This window comes from Apodemus sylvaticus, chromosome 4 (genome assembly GCF_947179515.1).
Source record: "Apodemus sylvaticus chromosome 4, mApoSyl1.1, whole genome shotgun sequence".
Classification (NCBI taxonomy): domain Eukaryota; kingdom Metazoa; phylum Chordata; class Mammalia; order Rodentia; family Muridae; genus Apodemus; species Apodemus sylvaticus.
The window spans coordinates 41,319,944-41,342,105 of NC_067475.1; the positions used below are offsets into that span (position 1 = coordinate 41,319,944).

Consider the following 22,162-nt stretch of genomic DNA (forward strand, 5'->3'; position numbering starts at 1 on the left):
GACAGTTCTACCTGGCCCAGTGCAAATCTAAGCAAGTTACTGGAGTCTTTGCAAACATAAAAGAGGGGTTCTTCCTTCTGTCCTTCCATTCTTCTGTCCTTCCTTCCTTCTGTCCTTCCTTCCTTCCTTCCTTCCTTCCTTTCTTCCTTTCTAAGGTTTATTTATTTTATTTATCCGAATGTGTGTGAGCCTGCTTGAGTAGATGAACCAGAAGAACATCAGATCTGGAACTGAAGTTACAGATGGTTCTGAGCCACTATGTGGGTGCTGGGAATCACATCCAGGTCCTCTGCAAGAGCAGCCAGTGTTCTTAAGCACCGAGCCACCTCTCCAGCCCCAGTGAAGGGTTTCTTGAAGTACAGAATCATGTTTAACTTTTATCTTAAATATACTCATGTCACATAAATATTTTGTACAGATGTAGCACACATCTAAATACATATATTATTAATATATATTTATGACATGTATATGTACTAATATATTGACCACTAATACATATATTTAATAATGCCTGTATTCATTTATTTGGCATGTGAATTAGTAATTGGTAATCATGAATCAATGAACAGCTAAGAGTTTGCTGTCCCCTACTGAGCAAGGCATCTTAAGTCCTTATGGGGTTATGGGAAAACAGCCTCCATAAACCCAAATATCTGTGGGAGACAGAGGTCTAGCTGACCTGGGTCTAAAGGGCTATTCACCACTTCTCAGACTCTACAGTGTGCAAGGCAGCCAAACGCCCACACAGTGATGTCACTGAGGTAAAATGCGACCTCTCCTAGGTCTTCATAGCCTCCTTCTGCCTCTGCCCTGCATCTACATCATCAGCATCCCTCACATCCTCGCCTGAAATCTCTCCTGTGTTAAATAGTCTCATTCACAGTTGCTGCCTAGCTAAAACCTCGCCACCTCGAGTTTCATCCAGTTGAATTAACACTGGAATAAAAAGTGTCTAGGAGACTGAGCAGACTAGCTGAGGATTGTTCGCTGTTTCGGGTGTTTTAACTCTGGGTGGTAGGTGAGACATGGCAACCAACCCTCCTCAGCTAGTTCATTCAGTTTTTATTTTTACATCTTCAAAATTTATATCTGTCAGTCTGTCTGTCTGTCTGTCCATCTATCCATCCATCCATCTATCTATGTATCTATGTATCTATGTATCTATGTATCTATGTATCTATCTATCTATCTATCTATCTATCTATCTATCTATCTATCTATGTATCTATCTATCTATCTATCTATCTATCCACCCACCCATCTATCTATCTATCTATCTATCTATCTATCTATCTATCTATCTATCTATCTATCTATCATCTGGAGAAAGGAGCTGTGGGTCCCGGGAAGTCAACTCCAGCGTGGAGTTGAGCATTTTTGCCTCCTGAGCCAACTCTCCAGCCTGGGATTTTTCTTTTTTCTTTTTTTACAATAGGTAGTAGGTAGAACTTAGTGAGCCACCCCTTCCCCAGCTAATTCATCCTCAAGCGACACTCAAATAAGATTTCAGAAGATTGATTGACTCTGAAATTTCATCTGAAAACTTCACCATAGGACTTATTTTTTCCCCAACATTAAATGTGATTATTTGTGTGGGCACATGGTTAGGATCTACACTATATAATTTGGATTTCTTGTTGGTGACAAATAATTTGCAAAGTTTGAATTAAAAAATCAAAGTGTTCAAGGCACGGAGACACATGCTTCTGGTCTCAGTACTCTCTGGAGGCTAAGCAGGAGAGTCAAGAGCTCAGGACGAGCCTTGGCTCACCTTTGTGTCAAAAATAAAAATAAAGTAATGTAGCCAGGCATTGTGGTCCATACCTTAGAAATACCTACATTTGGGAGGCAGAAGCAGGAGACTTGGGAGTTCAAGGCTAGCCTTAGCTACATAATAAGTTTAAGTCCAGTTTAGGCTATCAGAAACCCCGTCCTTAAAACACAAACACACACACACACACACACTGTGGATACCATTTGACACACTTAGAGGCAGATGAAGAGAAACGAGAAGGTAAGAATTTCTCTTATTAGCTGGGCAGTGGTGGTGCACACCTTTAATTCCAGCACTTGGGAGACAGAGGTAGGCAGATTTCTGAGTTCGAGGCCAGCCTGGTCCAGGACAGCCAGGGCTACACAGAGAAACCAAAAAAAAAAAAAAAAAAAAAAAAAAAAAAAGAGGAGAAGAATTTCTTTTGTTGTTGAATACTGCTTAACCTATTTCCCTTTCTGCAGAGGTTAACTGAACACGCCAAAAGCCATGGATAAAGGTTAGCTTACCTGCAGTGATAGTTATTAGTTGAGTTGCTTGCTTAAGAGTGACAAGTGCTCTAAGAATCTCCTACTCCACCCCCCACCCTGCACCCACACCCCCACACATTCACCCATACATAGACACACAAATGGAAACAGCCCTCCCATTAGAGACAAGCGCTTACCCTTTCTCCGTCATCCCCCTCTGTGTCTCTGTGGCTTGGACCTACCTGATCTCAGCAGTGCAGTGCTTGGTCAAGAGGTGAATCCAGATGCAGCCACCGTGGGCCTTGGTGTCTCACCAGACATCTGCACCATCTCAACCAGGTATGTTCTTTCCCTTTGCCCCTGGGGGTAGGGGTGGGGATAGGGGGGTCTGAGGGTGGCTTCTATTGCTTAGATCAGCTAATATTTCCAGGGCGAGTTGTGTAATTATTTCAGCTTTTCAGTCATGCAGTATGTCAAGTCCACTTACTGCTACTATCATTTAGTCCAGACAAAATGTAAAGATACAATTACACACACATGACTGTGTTTCAATAAAACTTTATTGATAGACTCTGAAACCTGAACATCATGTCATTTCTCATGCCAAGAAATATTTTTCTTTTGCCTTTTCCACTCATTTTAATCTTGTAGGCACCATTCTTTTTTTTAATGCATAGTTTTTTTTATTCTATATATTCTTTATTTGCATTTCAAATGATTTCCACTTTCCTGGATCCCCCCTCCCCAAAAGTCCCATAAGCCCTCTTCCCTCTCCCTGTTCCCCTATCCACCCCTTCCCACTTCCCAGTCCTGGTATTCCCCTACACTGCTGCACTGAGCCTTTCCAGGACCAGGGACTTTTCTTTCCTTATTCTTGGGCATCATTTGATATGTGAATTGTTTCTTGGGTATTCCGAGTTTCTAGGCTAGTATCCGCTTATTGGTGAGTGCATTCCATGTGTGTTCTTTTTTGATTGGGTTGCCTCATACAGGATGACATTCTCCAGTTCCACCCACTTGCCTAAGAATTTCATTAATTCATTGTTTTTAATAGCTTAGTAGTATTTCATAGTGTAAATATACCACATTTTCTGTATCTGTTCCTCTTTTGAGGGACATCTGGGTTCTTTCCAGCTTCTGGCTATTATAAATAGGGCTGCTATGAACATAGTGGAGCATGTGTCCTTATTACATGCTGGGAAATCCTCTGGGTATATGCCCAGGAGTGGTATAGCAGGGTCCTCCAGTATATCCGACAGAAGGCTAATATCCAAAGAACTCAAGAAGGTAGACTCCAGAGAGCCAAATAACCCTATAAAAAATGGGGTACAGAGCTAAACAAAGAATTTTCACCTGAGGAATATCGAGTAGCTGAGAAACACCTAAAGAAATGTTCAACATCCTTAGTCATTAGGGAAATACAAATCAAAACAACCCTGAGATTTCACCTCACACCAGTCAGAATGGCTAAGATCAAAAAGTCAGGAGGAAACAGGTGCTGGCGAGGATGTGGAGAAAGAGGAACACTCCTCCACTGCTGGTGAGGTTGCAAGCTGGTACAACCACTCTGGAAATCAGTCTGGCGGTTCCTCAGAAAACTGGGCATGACACTGTAGGCACCATTCTTAACTTTAGCCCAAGGAGGGCAGTCCAGGAGTATGTTAGACTGATTATACCCCCTTACACCTACAACCAAGCTAAGGCCAGGGTTCATAGAGCCCCTTACCTTGCAAGTGTAGGATAGTGCAACAGCTCATCAAATTCTGAACAAATTACTTACTTTTTTTCTTTTTTTTCCTAAAATAAAAAAGGGGCCTTTTGACATTTGAGCCTAATGAACACCCCGCACACAAGAGCAAATGTCAGTGTCTCAGGAGCCACAATTCTTCTGAACGAGGAGAACTGCTTTTTCCCCCCGCCGTTCAGCAGTCTTTCCCTTTTGGGCTACAAATATTCTCTTTGAAAAAACTTTCAAATTGACGGAGGCTTAAAGAGATGTTTTATTTTTTCTGTAGCTCATTTAGGAACGTTTAATAACCTTTAGTCACATTTACACAAAGCAGTGCCTTTTGTAAGGCAGTGGGCTGGTTTATAATTTAAGTATGCATGGAAATCTCACTTAGAAAAGTCGTTCTTATTGTAGCCCTTCTTCCTAAACAGATGCTCCACCAGAAGTAAAGGGGCCAATTAGGCCATCTATGTGTGATGCCTTATAAGTGGTATTTAGAATACCTTTCATTATACAGGGAACGTGTAGCATTCTTTCTTTTTAAGTCCTGTTCTATTTTTAAGTCTGAATCTGGGTGTGCATTTTAGAATGCATTTGGATCTAAATACCACAAGCCACTATATATAAAACACAATAAGACAAAGTGGCATTTTTCAGAGAGGTGGGGCAGATAGTAAGTCAAGCCATGCCTGGTGGATACACTCAAGGACTGAAATGCCAAGCCTCTCTCCTCAAGGCTGTGAGGATGAGTCTGGGCACCAGCTGACGGCATTAAGGTTTTGAGATGTGTTAGCTCACTGAAATAAGATGAGATATCCTTGCGCCAGATGCGCCGTGGGAGTGATTGCGCTGGGTAATAAGAATCAGCTGGTCCTGGCCCAGCTCTGCGTCAGTGGGACAAGCGGAGTGGCTCTCTGAGATCCTGACCTTGGGGGTCTGTGCTGTAAGCCATGGCCTCCACCGACTGTCATGGCCTCGTTGCGTCAGAACTGCTGGGAACAGGAGGCTGGGGAAGAAGAGCTGACGGGGGAAGAAGTGGACAGAAGGAAAGACGGATGCCAGGGTTGACGGGAGGGAAGGGCTTGGAAGGACCTGGTCTAAATGACTTTCTGAAAGTGAAGTAAATGCTGAAGAAGGGAAACAGATAATGAAGATTAGCCGTCATGGGCAGCGGAACAGTGACACTCGGAATGAGTAATGTAGACACATAGTTAACGGCAAAGGGCAGTCTTTCTTATAAAAAAGAAAAAGAAAGTTCTCTCACTGTACAGTACACACACACACACACACACATACACACACACATATATTCCCACCATAACAAAATAATCCAAACTGGAGCACAGACCCAAATCCTGTCAGTAACCATAGGTTTGGGCAGAGGAGTTCTTCACTATGACACAGAGATCTTAACTTATCAAGAAGAAGAATGGGCACTGACGAGGTTGAGCTGGTAGAGGGCTAACCTAGCATGCAGGTCCCATTCCCAGCACCGCATACACCAGGCGAGATGTACGCCAGAAATCCCAGCACTGTGGAGACAGAGGTGGGAGGATCGGGGAATTCAAGGCTGGACTCAGCTGCTTAGAAAGTTCAAGGCCAGTCTGAGTTACACAACAGCTGAGAAGAGGGGGTAGTGGGGTGTCCGGGAGATAAAGATGATAAAATGGCAGTCATCACAGCTGTCAGTCTCATCTGGCCATAACAAAGGAAAATGAGTTCAAAGTGAGGAAATGAATTTAGATTAGGCTGCGTAATAGTCTAATCTAAATCCCATTGGGCTGGGTTGTCTCGGAGGTGGGGAGAAGCGTGGGCATCTCTATGCCTGGAAATCAGATATGGAAACAGCCAAAGCCTGTTTTCTTTACTCTGCTGGACAGGAAGGAGGCTGGGGAGGCTGGAGGAGCATCAGAGGCATCTGTCCCACTCAGCACCCAGACTCTCTCCCTACAGCTCCGAGGCCACGGTGGTTCATCACACAGATCCCCAAATGCTGCATCCATCTTTATTAAGACCCAAGATGGATCTGGGTGTGGTGGCACACGCCTGTAATCCCAGCACTTGGGAGGCAGAGGCAGGCGGACTTCTGAGTTCGAGGCCAGCCTGGTCTACAGAGTGAGTTCCAGGACAGCCAGGGCTACGCAGAGAAACCCTGTCTCGAAAAAACCAAAAACCAAAAAAAAAAAAAAAAAAAAAAAAAAGACCCAAGATGGGCCAGGGGCAGGTAGCAGTTTCTGCCTTTTGTGGCCATCCAGCCTAAGGTTACTTGATCTACTTCATTCGTAGAGTTGGGAATAAATCGCCAAGCTTCATTATTCATTTACTTCTCTCTGCTTCTTAAATCCCAAACGTGTGTAAATCCGTTGTGTCGCCTCGCACATACGTTTGTGCAAAAAAAAAAAAAAAAAAAAAACACATCTATTCATTTATGCTGTGGGCAACCATTTGAGCCTTGGCATAATAGGGGAAGGGGACCATGGAGATTTGAGCTGTGTGTGTAGCAGAAAGAAACACATGCATGAGACATGTATATAACAATAAGATTTTTTTTAAAAAAATGCAGACGCTCAGAAGAGGACAACTCAGTATTTCAAGCATCTGTGGCTCTCACCAGCTAATAAAACACTGGCAATGTTGGCTGTAGGCTATTAGCACTGACTGCCAATTTATCCTGAATGGTGTAGTAGTATCTTCAACTTACAGGCCAGGAGACTGAGGCTTGAACAAGGCCCATAGTCAATGCCAGAAGTAGGAGTCATTTGGCCTCCACAACCAAGATTTACCACAGTCTCAGGACCACCGCAGGAGCTATTCCCAGATGCTTTCCAATCTGGACAGGCTAGCTTACTGGGGATGGGGGTGGGGCTGCTAATAGCAGACTTGGAGAGGCAAAAGGTGTACAGGGCCACCAGAAGCTACTACTATGAATCCAGCAGTTTCCGGCCAGGGAAGCCTTCCCTGGATGGCCGACTCCCCTTCCCGTGCTCCCCAGGCAGGACAGCATGGTCCCGGCTTCTGGTCCCAGAGGCTAGCTCCTCTCAGTCTGGATGTCCACAGAGCCCAGAGGTTCCCTGCTCCCTTACCTTTCAGAAGCTGAGCTGAAATCTTCCCCAGGGATCCAGGCTGCTAACCACTGAACCAGAAGGCCTGCCTTCTGTGTTTCTTACTGTCCTTACCCAATTCGTCCTAAGAATGCCTTCCCATGAGGATCATCTGTCCCAACTCTGATTGTTTAGATCAGGGCCCCTTTAAGTACAAATACCCTCCCTCTCCCCCTCTTTCCCCCCCCCCCCCACAACATGATGCTTCAACATTGATTTGAAAACATGCTAGAATTTCTCTTTTCAAATTTCAGGAGAAAATTACAAAATTCCATTAGATTTGTATTTTGTGTACAAGGAAGGGCTTTCTAACCAATCAGTAAAGTAGATCCCATGATTATTAAAATGTGTGGGTTTTTTGTTGTTGTTTGTTTTGTTTTGTACTTTATGAACCACGAGTGTATTATTTTATCTTTTTAGACTTTGTATTCTCTAGTCTGTTGTGACATCTAACTACCTGGGTGGTGCCTGGCAACCATCTAAGTCTGGGACCCTAGGCTGGCACAGAGTTGCGGTGGTATAAATTGGGAAAGACATCACCAGTATTGTTCATTTACAGTGCTCCATGTAAATGGGCCGACATTGTTGAGTGTTTGGCTCTAACTTATTTTTTATTTTTACTTGTTGTTTTAAGCAGTTTTTCTCTTCTATTTTCTTCCTTCCAGCAGAAGTGGGTGTGGGTGTAGGAAGTGAGCTTCCGGGTGATGCCAAAACCATTTGAAAACTCCCGGTCTCCTGGGGGATCTCCCAGCAGATGGCAGCTCCTTAGCTGGCCCTTGCAGCTGTCCGCCTCTGCCCCTTCCCGCTTTGAGTAACTTGAGCTGGCCACTCCACCTCAGGAGATGCTGTGGGTTGAAAGAGTTGGGTTAAGTATCGGCCACATCCATAGAGAGCCTCCTGACCCTTGTTGGGGTACCTAGCTCAGCGCAGAGGCATGCAGAAACCACCCCACTCTGTCATGTGCCTGGGAACCACGGAGATTAGGAACCGACTGTTTTCCTGTGTTCCGAATCGGCACCGGTCTTCTCCCCCACCTCACCAAATGCTTCTTCACCCAAGCAAGGCAAGGCTGACCCTGGAATCATGAAGATCTCTGTGCTGGACATTTGGACTCTCGGGGCGGGGATGGCTCTCCAGCATATTTGAGAACCAAACAGAGGCATCTCTCTGTGTCCACTTTCTGCCAGGAGTGCTGCTGGGCTATGAAAAACAGCATCTATGACTGACAGTGGGACTCAGGACAGACAACGGCCATTATGAGCAGCCTTAGAAATGGGCGCATACTTTAGTGCCCGGCACTGTACCGGTCTCATTTCTGTATAGGAGATCACACAGGAAGATGGGTGTGTCTCTCTGAGGAGGGGATGGGTGCACTAAGGTACCCTGAAGCAGACTGACAGGCATGCAGCCTACTAAGGTACCCTGAAGTAGACTGACAGGCATGCAGCCTCCTTTCCGTGGCCATCTGTCTGGATTCGAGCTAAGCCAATGCAGAGATGGTTGCTTCCCGACATTTGCATGAAAGCACCGACTCTGCCTTTCCTGAGCAACAGATTTGTCAGAAGGGGTCAGACAGTACCATTCCTTGGAGCACAGAGCTCCTGGGAAATAGGCTCATCTCCCCTCCCTCCTCCTCCCCACTCCTCCCTCCCTGCCTGCCTGCCAGTCATTTTTATCAGGGACTGTAAAGTTGGCCTGCCTTCCAAGCTTTTGTTGTCAAGCTGACTTTGTAAAATCTCCAAGCCTCTGTCCCCAGCCCGAGCAGTGCACTCCGCCTCAATGCCCGCCTTTCTCTCCATCCATGAAGAGCAGCAGTCAGGAGCCTCTACATGTCAGGCTTTGGTTCACCACAAGCCAGGGGTGGCAGATCTCCACTGACACTTCTCCCCCTTTTCTGATGCAGCCCCTACATCTCAGGGGAAGGATGCACTGACCAGCGGGAAACATCTCTGGCTAGATTCTGTGAATGATGCAAGGAGACCTAAAAGAAAGTTCTTTTAATCACCAATGTGGCCCTAACAGTAACTCTGGTCACAGAGCATCTGGGCAGCCTTTCTTTCTAAGTCGGATGTGGTTTGGGCCTCCCGTTTCCCCGGCTGGCTGGCTCAGCACTATCCCGCTATCCCCGGGCAGACAGCTGTTGTGAGAGCTCTGGGGAGGTGCCTCCTGTGTGCTCCTTCTAGAGGGGAATGCGCATCTGCGACCATATTGACAGTTCGCATATAGACTCTCGTATATAGACAGTGATAATCCCCCGCTTGCAGCTGTCTCGCGGCAAATGCTATCACCCCTGCTTTAGATAGAAAGGAATTAAGGCTCCTCTTTGACAGGGGCCCCAGATTGTCTGGAAGAAAAGGAGCTGAATCCGTGTGCTTCCCTGGTGTGCGGTGTGTGGTGTGCGGCTCAGGAGCTGCTGCTGGGTAAGGGAGCCTTTGTGTGGCCTTCCCAGGCGCAGCTCGCACCTGCTGGGAGCACGCTCCAACTGTCAGGGCGTGAGAGGGCGAGGCCCTAAAGTGCTCTTCTCTCCGTGGACCTTGGTCCACCCTCAGTCCTGGGGGAAAGGCCAAGGGGGCAGCTGCCACCTTGGACAAGGCTCTGAGGCCCTCCCTGATTGAGATTCTACTTTGAGGGGAAAAAAAAACAATTGGAGTTTATTAAATGAAGGATCATGCCACTATCAAGTGGGGTGTGGGGTGACACAGGGGTGCCTGGCAAAGCAGGAACCTCTGCTAGGAAGTGACTGTATTCAGCATAGATGACTCTGATTTCCTCCCAAGTGTGCTACCCAGTGAGACAAGGATACCTGCTGTGTACTGGCTACCCACAGATGCTACGCTGAGCACGTTCTTCACCCAGGGGCCTCACCCAAGAGCCCTTGAGGGGTTCACTGTGATTATTTTCTTCCAAACAGATGATAACATTTAAACTCTAAGGCCTTAGACAAAGGGAAAGTGGGAGTTGCCTCTTGAGCTTTGGAAAACACAATAGGCCTTCCTTCTTCCTTGTCAATGTTCAAAACGGTTGGGCTGGAGAGATGGTCTCAGGTGAAGAGAAGGGATCACCTGATGGCTAGGGGGCCAGAACTCTGAGGACACAGCCTGTGGAAGGAACGCCCTCAAAGGACTAGTGAAATACAGGCTTGGATTCCTGGAGTAGGGGGTCACCCAGATTTGCCTGGTTTTGTTGTTTAATGAGGGAAAGGCAGGATTTAGTGACTTTTGCTTACCAAGTCACCAACCATAGGAAGTCTGTGTGCCAGAGAAGTTGACGGTTAAAGTGCCTGTTTCCCAGGGTTATGACAGATGACGAAGGCACTTTTGTAATCCTTCTAGCTCTATGGCTGGCATAGAGATAAAACAGAAGCCATTAACGTTCGCATTGCCAATTCATGGCTGGGTATGTAAGCTCCTGATTGTGAGCTCTTGGTTGTATCCTGTGGTATGACGTGAAGACTGCTGAGTTCATGAGATTATCAGCTAAACCTCTCGGTTAAGGGCTGTCAGTACCCATGGAGGAGTCACCTAAGCTGGTTTTCTCATCCCCAGTCCCAGGCATACCACCGTGTTCATCACTCCCTGGGAGAGCAGAGCTGTTCAGAGTAGCATGCTTTCGCATCTCACAACCCAAAGCAGACTGACGCTTGCCCCACCTGCAGGTCCAGCACTTATCCAAAGCTGAGATCAAGACACAGAGTACAACTATGTCTGCAGACTGAAAAAAAAAAAAAAAGCCCAGCCTATCAGTTCCAGGAGGCGGGCTTGTCTGACCCTGTCTGTCTGTTCTCCATCAACATGTCTTTCAGTTTTCAGGAACATTGGTGACATGGTTTAGCAAGCGTAACTAGGATTGCTTTTATAAACACAAGTCTTAAAAACAGCCACCTATCAAAGGGGCTGTCACTTCTTAATTGTGAGGTGCACTTCACAATTCTGAGCTTCAAGTAAAACACAAAGCCACCAACTTAGGTCCTTATCTTCCCATCAAAGCGTGTCTTAGATATGCTGGGAAGAGCAGATGGGAACCCTTGGGTTTTAAACGTCGATCGAAGAACACTATCACTGAAGTCAGCAAAACCCGATTTCCTCCTGAATAGGGACACGCTGTGACAGGGTTGGATGTGGAGGATCTAGCAAGCATAGACTGATCTCCTACATGCTTCTCCACAGCAGCTCCGTGACTGTGGTAGGTGCTCTGATTCTCTGCATCAGAAGTCAGAGCATCCTCTGTGTTCACACACAGAGGATGGAATGAATAAAAGAGGGTGCTCAGAGCGCTAAAGAAATGTAAAGATTAGAGATTATTGTTGACATCTCCGAAATCCGTTTAGCTTGAGAAATGGAATTAAGCAATTAGGTAGCTCCTACCACAAATCTAATCTTCTTTGTGATAGGAAGCAGATTTCCTCATACTACCTCCATGTTGGGTCTTTTTCTTGGGGTAAAAAGGGCTAATGTCAGAGTCTCCTTGAGACTCCTCCGAAGTCCTCACCACCCCCTCCCTTTCCTGCCTTTGAGGCAAGGCATCCACTGCGGGTGCATTCCTAGGCTCTCCTTCCTCGGTTGTCTCCGTCCTAGGCATTGAGAAGGAAGTGCTTTGCCCACAGCTGGAGAGCACACTCCTAAGAGGAATGAATGAGAAGGAGTGAGTCACAGTGACTGAGAGAAGAGTGGTGATCTGGCTGTCAGTAACGCATGCTGGACTCCCACCAGGTTCCCACCACCTGAGCGTGAATCAAAGACGGAAACTCAGAGGTGTGAGGAACAGTGTATCAGGTCAGACTTTGAGTTCCAGTTGTGTGGGAAGGTGAATCACTATTTGGGGGCTTTTATCCAAGGTTTCAGTTGTTTCCGGGGCATCGATTAGCACAGGTTGCCCTTGGGAAAAAAATATGTTTGTCTTCATGGATCCTTGGGCCCTCTCTAGGAAAAGGAATTCTTTTACAAACCCGGGACATTCAGTCTTATGTGCCCAGATTTGTGAACAGTAGGTTACCAGCTCTTCTTAAAGCACACATCTCTGCAACTTCCTCCTTCCTAGATAAACGGAAGCCCTAGAGGTGGTCATGGAAGGCTCTTAAGTTCGCTGGTTTTGTTAAGACAAAAGAAACCTAAACCGCTGGTCGGATCCCACCAACCTCTGGATCCTTATCCCAGAGCTCAGTAGGGTTTCCTTCTGCAGGTAGAGAAAGACCTGACCACACACCCTCTGGTCCAAGGCATTCGGGTCACACTGGAACGCTCTTCCCTTCTCTTCCACATTGCAGGGTTACAAGCTGGGAGAAGGGGGAAAGCTAGTAACAGCGACAGAGGATTCTCCCTTTGCCCTTATGTAATAGAGCCAATTCAAACTTATCCCCGATCAGCTTTCAAAGAAATGAGACTCAGACCTTGGTTAAGGAGGAGGAGGAAGAAGGAGAGGGGAGAGGAAGAAGCCACCCTGAGGGAAGACAGCGGGGCCAGCAGTTAGAAGGGTAGATTGGGTGTCACCGCCTAGGAATTTGTCAAAGCTGAATAGAATAAGCATGGTCTGAGTCTCATCCCTCTGTGAGCGAGTTGAGGATTACTTGGGGGTAACAAGTTGAGGCTAACCTGGTCGCACTACACTCTCACCCCACACTCAGCACCTCAGGGGATGGGTAGAGCCTGAGTCTTGTGGGGAGGAGAGAAAGGAGAACCTACACGTTAAAGAGACTGCGTGACACACGTGCACCTGGCAGAGACAGCAGGCAGTCCTTCCACTCAGGGACTCACCTCTCTAGAGCAGTGATTCTCCATCTTCCCAATGCTGTGACCCTTTAATACAGTTAGTTCATGCTGTGGGGGACCCCCCTTCCCAAACCACAAAATTGTTTTCACCGCCACTTCATAACTGCGACGTTGCTACTGTGGTGAATACTAATGTAACTATCTGAGCTTCCTTAGTGAGTCTTAGGTGACCTCCCATGAACTTCCCGTTTGCCTGTTGAGACCCACACACAGGTTAACAACCTCTGCTCTAGGCACTGGGAAACAAGTTCTCTGAAAAGCAGGCGAGGGAGTGGTGTGGATAAATTTAGTTCCATTAGATGTCTTAAGTAGGTGGGGCTAGGGAGTCTCTCAAGGCTTTGGCAGTTGGATCCAGTCTTTGACAGCAGTTGTGGTTTTATCTACCCCCTTCTTTTGCCTTTTACAGAACGCTTCAGTTGGCAAAGGGTGGGGTAAAAAAAGACTCAGTGAGATTGCTGAGGAATGAGACGGCTGCACTAAGTGACTTCATCAGGGTGCATCCCAGTGTGAACGTGGAGAAGGGTTCTCTTGGGGTGTCTGCCACGCCACGTTTCTCACCATAAAAGGAACAACAAAGAAAGGTGGAGAGGCCCAAGGAACAAGAGGTGTCTAGTCTCACCGAGTGCCCTATTCTAGTCTTTATCTAGGAGCTTGACCCAAGCAGACCTTCCAGACATGTCTGTGGCCTAAAGGATGACCATGAGGCTCATATGGTCTCAACACCGGCCCTGGGTCCATGCTGACTGTGTATAACAATTTTATTTACAAAGAGTGGCTGGGAATTTGTAAAGCAAGAAAAACAGAAAAGTACTAGCTCAAAAGAGGTGCCCTTGTCTAGGACCCACTGTCAGGAGAACAGTTTCCGGAGCAGATGCACCAGCAGGGCGGGTCCATTGAAATGAGAAGACCAGCAGCCAGGTGTTGGGGGTTCAGAAAGAAAACATACAAAGATGTCATACAAATAGGCATCATAATTAAGATGCTACAGTACTGGCCTAGACGAAGGGACATGTGAGCTAGATATGTAGGTTTTTGCAACAGAATAGAAGAAAAGCTAGAAATAGATTGTCTCATATATGGCTAGCAACACAAATTATACCATAGAGAGAGGACAGGCTTTCCAACAAACATTCTTGAGAAATCTGGGATCTATGTGTAAAGTAGATTAAACTTTTAAAAAATTATTAAAAAAAAAAAAAAAAAAAAAACCTGGAAGCCGGGCGGTGGTGGCACATGCCTGTAATCCCAGCACTCTGGGAGGCAGAGGCAGGCAGATTTCTGAGTTTGAGGCCAGCCTGGTCTACAGAGTGAGTTCCAGGACAGTCAGGGCTATGCAGAGAAATCCCGACCTCGAAAAAAAAAACCAAATCCAAAAAAACAAAAAAACCAAACCAAACCAAAACAAAACAAAACAAAAAACCCTGGAAGAAAACACAGGAAGGGTGTGGAAGGCACTGTATTTGGCCTCAATGGCTCATAGGTATCACAAAAATGCAGACAAAAGAAAGAAAGAAAGAAAGAAAGAAAGAAAGAAAGAAAGAAAGAAAGAAAGAAAGAAAGAAAGAAAGAAAGAAAGAAAGAAAGAAAGGAAGGAGAGAGGGGGAAGGAGGGATGGAAGGAGGGAAGGAGGGAGGGAAAGAGGGAGGGAGGGAGGGAGGAAGGAAGGAAGGAAGGAAGGAAGGAAGGAAGGAAGGAAAGGAAGGAAGGAAAGGAAGAAAGGATCCACCTTAAATTCAAGAACTGCAAATCCTAAAAAACAATCTTCAGTGATCCAGAGTCAAGGACTGGGAAAATATTGCCGCAAGTCACATGTGATAAGTGACTGATATCATCAGTGTATAAAGAGCTTCAACTCACCTTCAACAGATCATATAACTTAAGTTTTCAAATGGGCAAAGGATTTGAAAAGACATATGTCCAAAGAACACCAAACCACATAATCATAATATATGCAGAGGACCTAGGTCAGACCCATGCAGTCTACTTGATTGTCACTCCCCTCAGAGCCCTGGTTAGTTGATTCTGTAAATCCATCTTTCTTTTTGTTTGCTTGTTTGAGATCTGTTTCTTATTATTCTATGTGTGTGTTCTGCCAGCATGCATGGCTACACAATGTGTGTACCTGGTGTTCTAAAAGCCAGAAGAGGGCATCTGATTGCCTGGAACTAGATACAGATGACTGTGAGTTACCATGTGGTACTGGGAACCAGACCTGGGTCCTCTGCAAGAGCATCCAGTGTTCTTAACCGCCGAGCCATTTCTCCAGGCCCAATCCAGCCATTATAAAAAATTTCCTGAGGCTGGTCAGATGGCTCTGTGGTTAAGAGCATTGACTGCTCTTCTGAAGGTCCTGAGTTCAAATCCCAGCAACCACATGGTAGCTCACAACCATCCATAATGAGATCTGATGCCCTCTTCTGGAGTGTCTGAAGACAGCTACAGTGTACTTACATATAATAAATAAATCTTTAAAAAAAAAAAATCCTGTAAGGTTAGCCAAGCCACAGGAGGTTAGCCAAGCCACCGGGTTCTGTCTGATTTGGCTTGTCCTGGATCTGAGGGAAGTGGAATACTCTCTCAGTATCTGCTGTGTGCTCCTGATCATGCTCCACATTGGCCATATCTCCCTGGCCATAGTCGACTGACAATGTTTTTTTTTCTCTGTAGAATTTGACATCACCAGGGGGAGGACATCAGAAGATGTCTTTAAATTTATCATCATATTTATTTATTTATTTGTTTGTTTGTTATTTAGAGAGGCGCACACAAGCCACAGCACAAGTCTAGAGGTTGGGGTGGCAGTTGCTTCTCTCCTTCCATGTGTGCCCCAGGGAATCAAACTCAGGTTGTCAAACCTGGTGGAAAGTGCTTCACCTACTAAGCCATCCTACCAGCCCTTGGTCTTTTAAGCCTAATATTTACTAAAGAAACAAACATGTCAGATGGCCAAATCTAAGTTTAGCATGAAGGAATATTATTTGGAAGGTAATCTTTGCCCAAGCCATCTCTATTTCCCTATTCAACAAACATCCCTGCAGACAGGCGAGGGCTCAGGGCAGACCTGTGGCCATGCTGGCTCAGGTCAGAAGTGGAGGCTCTCATCTAAAAGGTCGTAGGTGTTCGTGACCTTGGCAGAGACAGGACAAGAGTGAAAACCAGGAAGTTGAGAAGCCAGAGAGATAAAGAGAACTCTCCGCAATCAATGCTCCCTAAAGGTGAAACACAATGCTATGGAAAATAAGTCTTTTAACCTTTAGGACCGTTTCTGTGGGGCTGGACAGATGGTTCAGTGGTTAAGCGCACTGGCTGCTCTTCCGGAGGTCCCAGGTTGGAGCAGCAGCAGCACGCGCTGCACACACACACACACACACACACACACACACACACACACACACACACACATACACACGCGCACGGTGGCCCACGCAGTCTGCAGCTCCAGTTCCAGGGAACCGAACCCTCTCCCAAACTCCTAAAATTAATAAAACTAAAAAAATATTATTTAAAAACAACAGTTTTGGTTTTTGTTTGTTTGTTTTTGCTTTTCAAGACAGGGTTTCTCTGTGTACCCCTGGCTGTCCTGGAACTCACTCTGTAGACCAGGCTGGCCTTAAACTCAGAAATCCACCTGCCTCTGCCTCCCAAGTGCTGGGATTAAAGGCGAGTACAACAGGGACTGAGCTGGCTCTGCCTTCTCGAGGCTGAGACTACAAAACTCTTGTGTCACCACAGGATTTGTTGTGTTTGTTTGTTTGTTTGTTTGTTTGAGATAAGGTCTCACTAAGTAGCCATGGCTGGCCCTGAACTCTCTCTGCAGACCAAGCAGCCTTGAGCTCTCAGAGATCTGCCGACCTCTGCCTCTAGAGGCTGGGTGGGGTTAAAGGTGGGAGCTGCTGGGTCTGGCCCACTTTGTTCCTTTTGATTTCTAACTTGAGTTCTGTGGATCTGACTTAGGTCTTCAGGCCTCCAGGACAAGTACTTGACCAGCTGAGCAGTCTTTCTAGCCCCAGGTTTTCATGATTGATTTAAAAAAGGGTTTTAGGACCAGTGAGATAGCTTACTGAGTAACACTGTTGTTGACCTGAGTTCCATTTGTGGAGCCCACAGTAGGAAGAGAGAACTGACACCCAAGTGTTGTCTTTGGATCTTCGCACATGTGCCGTAGGACTTGTATACACGCATACACACACACACACACACACACACAAGAGCACACGCACGTGCACAAAACTAATAATAAATAAAATAAAATTTAAATACGTTGATAGAAACGGGGTTTTAGAAAGCTAATTCTCGTGTGTGAAAAGGATCTGTGAGAAATTGAAATATTCCTTCATGGGGGGGGGGGTTAAACGTCACTTTCTTTACTTGACATCTGTTCTTTCATTGAAAAACCTTATAGAAATCAGTTCTGCTGCCTTTGCGCTCCTCTGTGTGCCCGCCTGGCTTTTTAACTGTGCACATTTGCCAAGGAATGTGGGGAGGCAGAGGAGGCGGTGTCCTTCACAGGGGTTACTTAAGCCTGATCAGTGGTTTCCTTTCTTCTCTGTCTCTGGGATGAAAAAAAATTTTTTTTCCAGTGATGAGTTTGGAAAGAATAAGACCTTTCTAAAAATTAAGCCTAAAAGCAAATAAATTTCAGAAAAGCAAACAAGACTGCATTGCCCTGCCTCTGGCTTTCTTGGCAGGAGTATCCCTCAGCCTGCACCCGGAGGCCTCCCTCCTGGCAGGACCCCTGAAGAGGACCAGGGCAGCACGCAGCCCCTCCCCCAGCCTCTTTAGTGGTGTTTGCAGCCTGGTAAACAGTGGATTCTTGAAGGGTCTGGTGAATGCCAGGCCCTGGAAGGCCGGGGCGTGTGTCGGGAGCTTTGACTTCCTCTCCGCGTGTTTGTGATAAAATCAGAGATGAAACTGGATTGGACTAGTTCCTGCAAGTTTTTCTTGGGGCCTCGGGAGGCCGTCTGGATGTGTGTGGACTCGGCTACCCCTTGCTTCTCTGAGGTCTGAGGGCGTATTAGTTACTCAAGTTTGCTTTAGGAGTTCTTACTTTATTTTGAGTGAATAAAATCAGAACTGAGAAGCCATTCCAGAAATAAAGCCGGCTATTCATGGCAGGGCTTTGGGGCGAGTCCCTTCCCTTCTCTATGGAGGAAAACTCTGTTTACTTTTTTGAAGAGTCAACAGCAGCTCAAGTTCACAGCCCTGCCATCAAAAAGACACTGCCTGGCAGTTCAGTTTGCGGGGAGGACAGATGGGAGCTCTCAGGGGACAGAGGACCAAGGGCCAGCCTCGGCAAGCATCAGTTTTGATTTAAGGAGGAGGGGAATCTTTCTATGTGCTAATATTCTCGGAGAACTCTCTCAAAATAAGGAGTTTAATCTAGTTTTTTCTATTATCTAATAGCACGATGTTTAAATTTTGCTATTGAATGGGAATAAGAGTGCCTACAGTGATTGATTATTTTCCTGAGTTAAGGCCAAGTTACGTGATCAGAAGAGGGTGCCTGGTCCACTGTGAGTCGCTTCGTAAACGTGTGCACATGTGTGCATACATGCATGCGTGTGTGTGTGTGTGTGTGTGTGTGTGTGTGTGTGTGTGTGCATGGGTATGTCTATGCCAAGAACCAAACTCAGGTCCTCGGTAAGGACAGTAAATGATCTTAACTACTGAGCAATCCCTCCAGGCCCTTCACTCTACTCTTTCTGTGCGTTCTGAGGATTTGAACCTAGGTGCCTCACGCTGCTGTAGTAAGCATCTTAGCTACTGAACCATCTCTCCAAACAAACCATGACAGTCTTTAATGCAAAACTCTAAAGCCAGCAGACGTCTTTTGACAAAGCCCAAAACAGGGTTGATGAGAAGAGCCAGGCCCGACAGAGGTGACTCTGCAGGCTTTAGGAGGCAAGCAGAAAACCCAGCCTCCATCCTCCACACTGTCCTGCCAGGCCACAGAGAAAGATCTCCAACACACCACACTGCTGTTCTGAAGGGAATGCCCCAAACATACATGGAAGGAACTATTTTCCTGCAGACGGACCTGGGTGAGTCAGAGGTCCACAGGAGGAAGTTAACATCAGTTTCGCGTCGGTGACTTGGCATGGCATCTAGTGATTTCGTGCTTGGGTGCTCTGAGCTACTCAACAGGCTGGGGGGCTAAGAGGATGAAATGACTCAGCACATTCAGGAAGTGTCTAAAATGTGGAGAACACGTATGCACTGAGTGAATATTTGGGTCAGTGTTTACTTCCACATAGAAGTTGCACCCTTGCCTATAGAAGAAAACATTTAAAGGCCACCGATGTGAGATAGGAAGCTCCCATTGGGTTTGGGTCGAGCTGTTTTGGGACATACCGTAGGACGTCTGCTGCAGGGATGGGGTGGGGTTCAGGGGTCAGAGCCTCTGGGAAGAATTATAGTTCCTGGTCCTGGCATTTGTGCTCAGAGGAGAGTTTCTTGACTTTGGGCCAGACTCTAGCTTGTCACTGCCACTTCTCCAGTGCACTCGGTTGGTGTGTGGTCACACCACATTGACCCTAAGTGCAGCAGGGCCTTGTGGGCATTATGGCTTATGTGGGAATGTCTTACAGAGTTCTGATATGATGGTTTTCAACCATAATTTCATTGGCTTATTTCTCCTATAGCACTGGCTCTCAACCTTCCTGATACCTCAACCTTTTAATACAGTTCCTCATGTGGTGCTAACTCCCAACCATAAAATTATCTTTGTTGCTACTTCATAAGAGTAATTTTGCTACTGTTATGAGTTATAATGTAAATATCTGATATGCAGGGTATCTGATATGGGACCCCTGTGAAAGGGTCATTTGACATGTCCTTGCTGCAAGGGGTGGTGACCCACAGATTGAGAACTACTACCTTTGTTATATCTTAAGTGACTGAGAAAACTTAGACTAAAACTGGCTGCTTTAGGCCTCAGAAAACGAATTCTCCCTGTGATCTTCTCCTGCCCTCATTTCACACGCTTCTCCTTCTCCTTTCTAAAGCACAGCGTAGAAAGTCAAATCTTAAATCCAGTGACGTGGGCTAGAGACCTAGCTCTGATGGTAGAGTGCGGACCCTGCAGACAATGCTAGCAATCCCAGCACTTGGGAGGTGGAGACGGGAGGTCGGAAGTTCAAAGTCATCGTAGCTGTAGATAAATGTACATGGTCATCGACTTAGAACGGTTTAATCATCACCCTCTTTTCCTTGCCAAAAGATCAGCCATGAGGGAGGGGGTTCCTCCCTTATGGAGGATGGGGGAGGGGGTTCCTCCCCTATGGGGGATGAGGGAGGGGGTTCCTCCCCTTTGGGGGATGAGGGAGGGGGTTCCTCCCCTATGGGGGATGGGGGATGGGGTTCCTCCCCTATGGGGGATGAGGGAGGGGGTTCCTCCCCAATGGGGGATGAGGGAGGGGGTTCCTCCCCAATGGGGGATGAGGGAGGGGGTTCCTCCCCTATGGGGGATGAGGGAGGGGGGTTCCTGCCCTATGGGGGATGAGGGAGGGGGTTCCTCCCCATGGGGGATGAGGGAGGGGGGTTCCTCCCCTATGGGGGATGAGGGAGGGGGTTCCTCCCCTATGGGGGATGAGGGAGGGGGTTCCTCCCCTATGGGGGATGAGGGAGGGGGGTTCCTCCCCTATGGGGGATGGGGGAGGGGGTTCCTCCCCAATGGGGGATGAGGGAGGGGGTTCCTCCCCTATGGGGGATGAGGGAGGGGGGTTCCTGCCCTATGGGGGATGAGGGAGGGGGGTTCCTCCCCTATGAGGGATGGGGGAGGGGGTTCCTCCCCAATGGGGGATGAGGGAGGGGGTTCCTCCCCTATGGGGGATGAGGGAGGGGGGTTCCTGCCCTATGGGGGATGAGGGAGGGGGTTCCTCCCCATGGGGGATGAGGGAGGGGGGTTCCTCCCATGGGGGATGAGGGAGGGGGTTCCTCCCATGGGGGATGAGGGAGGGGGTTCCTCCCCTATGGGGGATGAGGGAGGGGGTTCCTCCCCTATGGGGGATGAGGGAGGGGGTTTCTCCCCTATGGGGGATGAGGGAGGGGGGTTCCTCCCTATGGGTGATGAGGGAGGGGGTTCCTCCCTGTACTGGGTAGTTTCGTGTATCAGCTTGACACAGGCTGGAGTTATCACAGAGAAAGGAGTTTCAGTTGTGGAGGTGCCTCCATGAGATCCAGCTGTGGGGCATTTTCTCAATTAGTGATCAGGTGGGGAGGGCCCCTTGTGGGTGGTACCACCTTTGGGCTGGTGCTCTTGGGTTCTATAAGAGAGCAGGCTGAGCAAGCCAGGGGAAGCAAGCCAGTAAGGAACATCCCTCCATGGCTTCTGCATCAGCTCCTGCTTCCTGACCTGCTTGAGTTGGAGTCCTGACTTCCTTTTGTGATGAACTACAACATGGAAGTATAAGCCCAATAAACCCTTTCCTCCCCAACTTGCTTCTTGGTCATGATATTTGTGCAGGAATAGAAACCCTGACTAAGACACTTCCCTATAGGGGATGGGGGAGGGGGGTTCCTTCCCTATGGGGGATGAGGGAGGGGGTTCTTCCCCTATGGGGGATGGGGGAGGGGTTCCTCCCTATGGGGGAGGGGGAGGGAGTTCCTCCCCTATGGGGGGGGGAGTCCTCCCCTAATCATTTTCACAAACAATACATTGTGCTTGCTTCCTGGCCTCTGTCACTAGTCACTCTTTCCACACAACGTCAACCTCTGTAGTAGCCTTAGCACACAGCCCCAAAGCTGTCAGCTCAGACCCATACACACACTGTGGACAGCCCAGTGCAGTCCATCCTCCAGGCAAACAAAACTTTTACTCAGCATAAGTGTAGACCACTAATGCTGAAACAGCGGGATGCTTGTCTATACCCTGCATCTCAGGCAATGCTACCCCACCCCTCATTCAGCCAGTCATTAATCTAGGTCTCCATGTGACAGGGAGGGTGGGATCTCACAGTAAACGCTGTTACTGTAGTCACCTCAGGAAGGCATATATAATTTCCCTGTCAATGTGACTTTAGTGTTCTCTTTCAGAGGGCTGTGTGATGTTAAAGAAAAGATAAATGGCTATGAGTATCCTGAAAAGTTGTGGAACTGACATACACATGAAAATCTACTACTTGACTTTTAATCATTTTCACGGAGGAACAAAATTTATTTTTGCTGCTCATGAGTATGGACTGTGAGGCAGGAGGTTTCAGGGAGAAAATGCTCCCTCAACAAAAAAAAAAAAGCATAAACAAAACAAAAACCTACCCTTCCCCATATGACTTGGGATGTCCACTAGAAATCAGTAGCAGGGGAGAAGAGTGTTGGGCCTGTGG

General features: G+C 47.2%; 1 protein-coding gene across 2 annotated transcripts in view; it reads left to right on the top strand.

Annotated features, from left to right (window-relative positions):
• Window positions 1–22,162, top strand: part of Slc44a3 (solute carrier family 44 member 3) — a 74,081-nt gene that overhangs the window by 45,035 nt on the left and 6,884 nt on the right. Inside the window, exon 12 of one of the 2 annotated variants that reach the window (XM_052179330.1) lies at window positions 2,500–2,583. In XM_052179330.1, coding sequence (XP_052035290.1) covers window positions 2,500–2,583 — 84 coding nt within the window. Of the gene's footprint in view, window positions 1–2,496; window positions 2,584–22,162 lie in introns of both variants that reach the window. The other variant, XM_052179329.1, reaches the window with a different exon arrangement.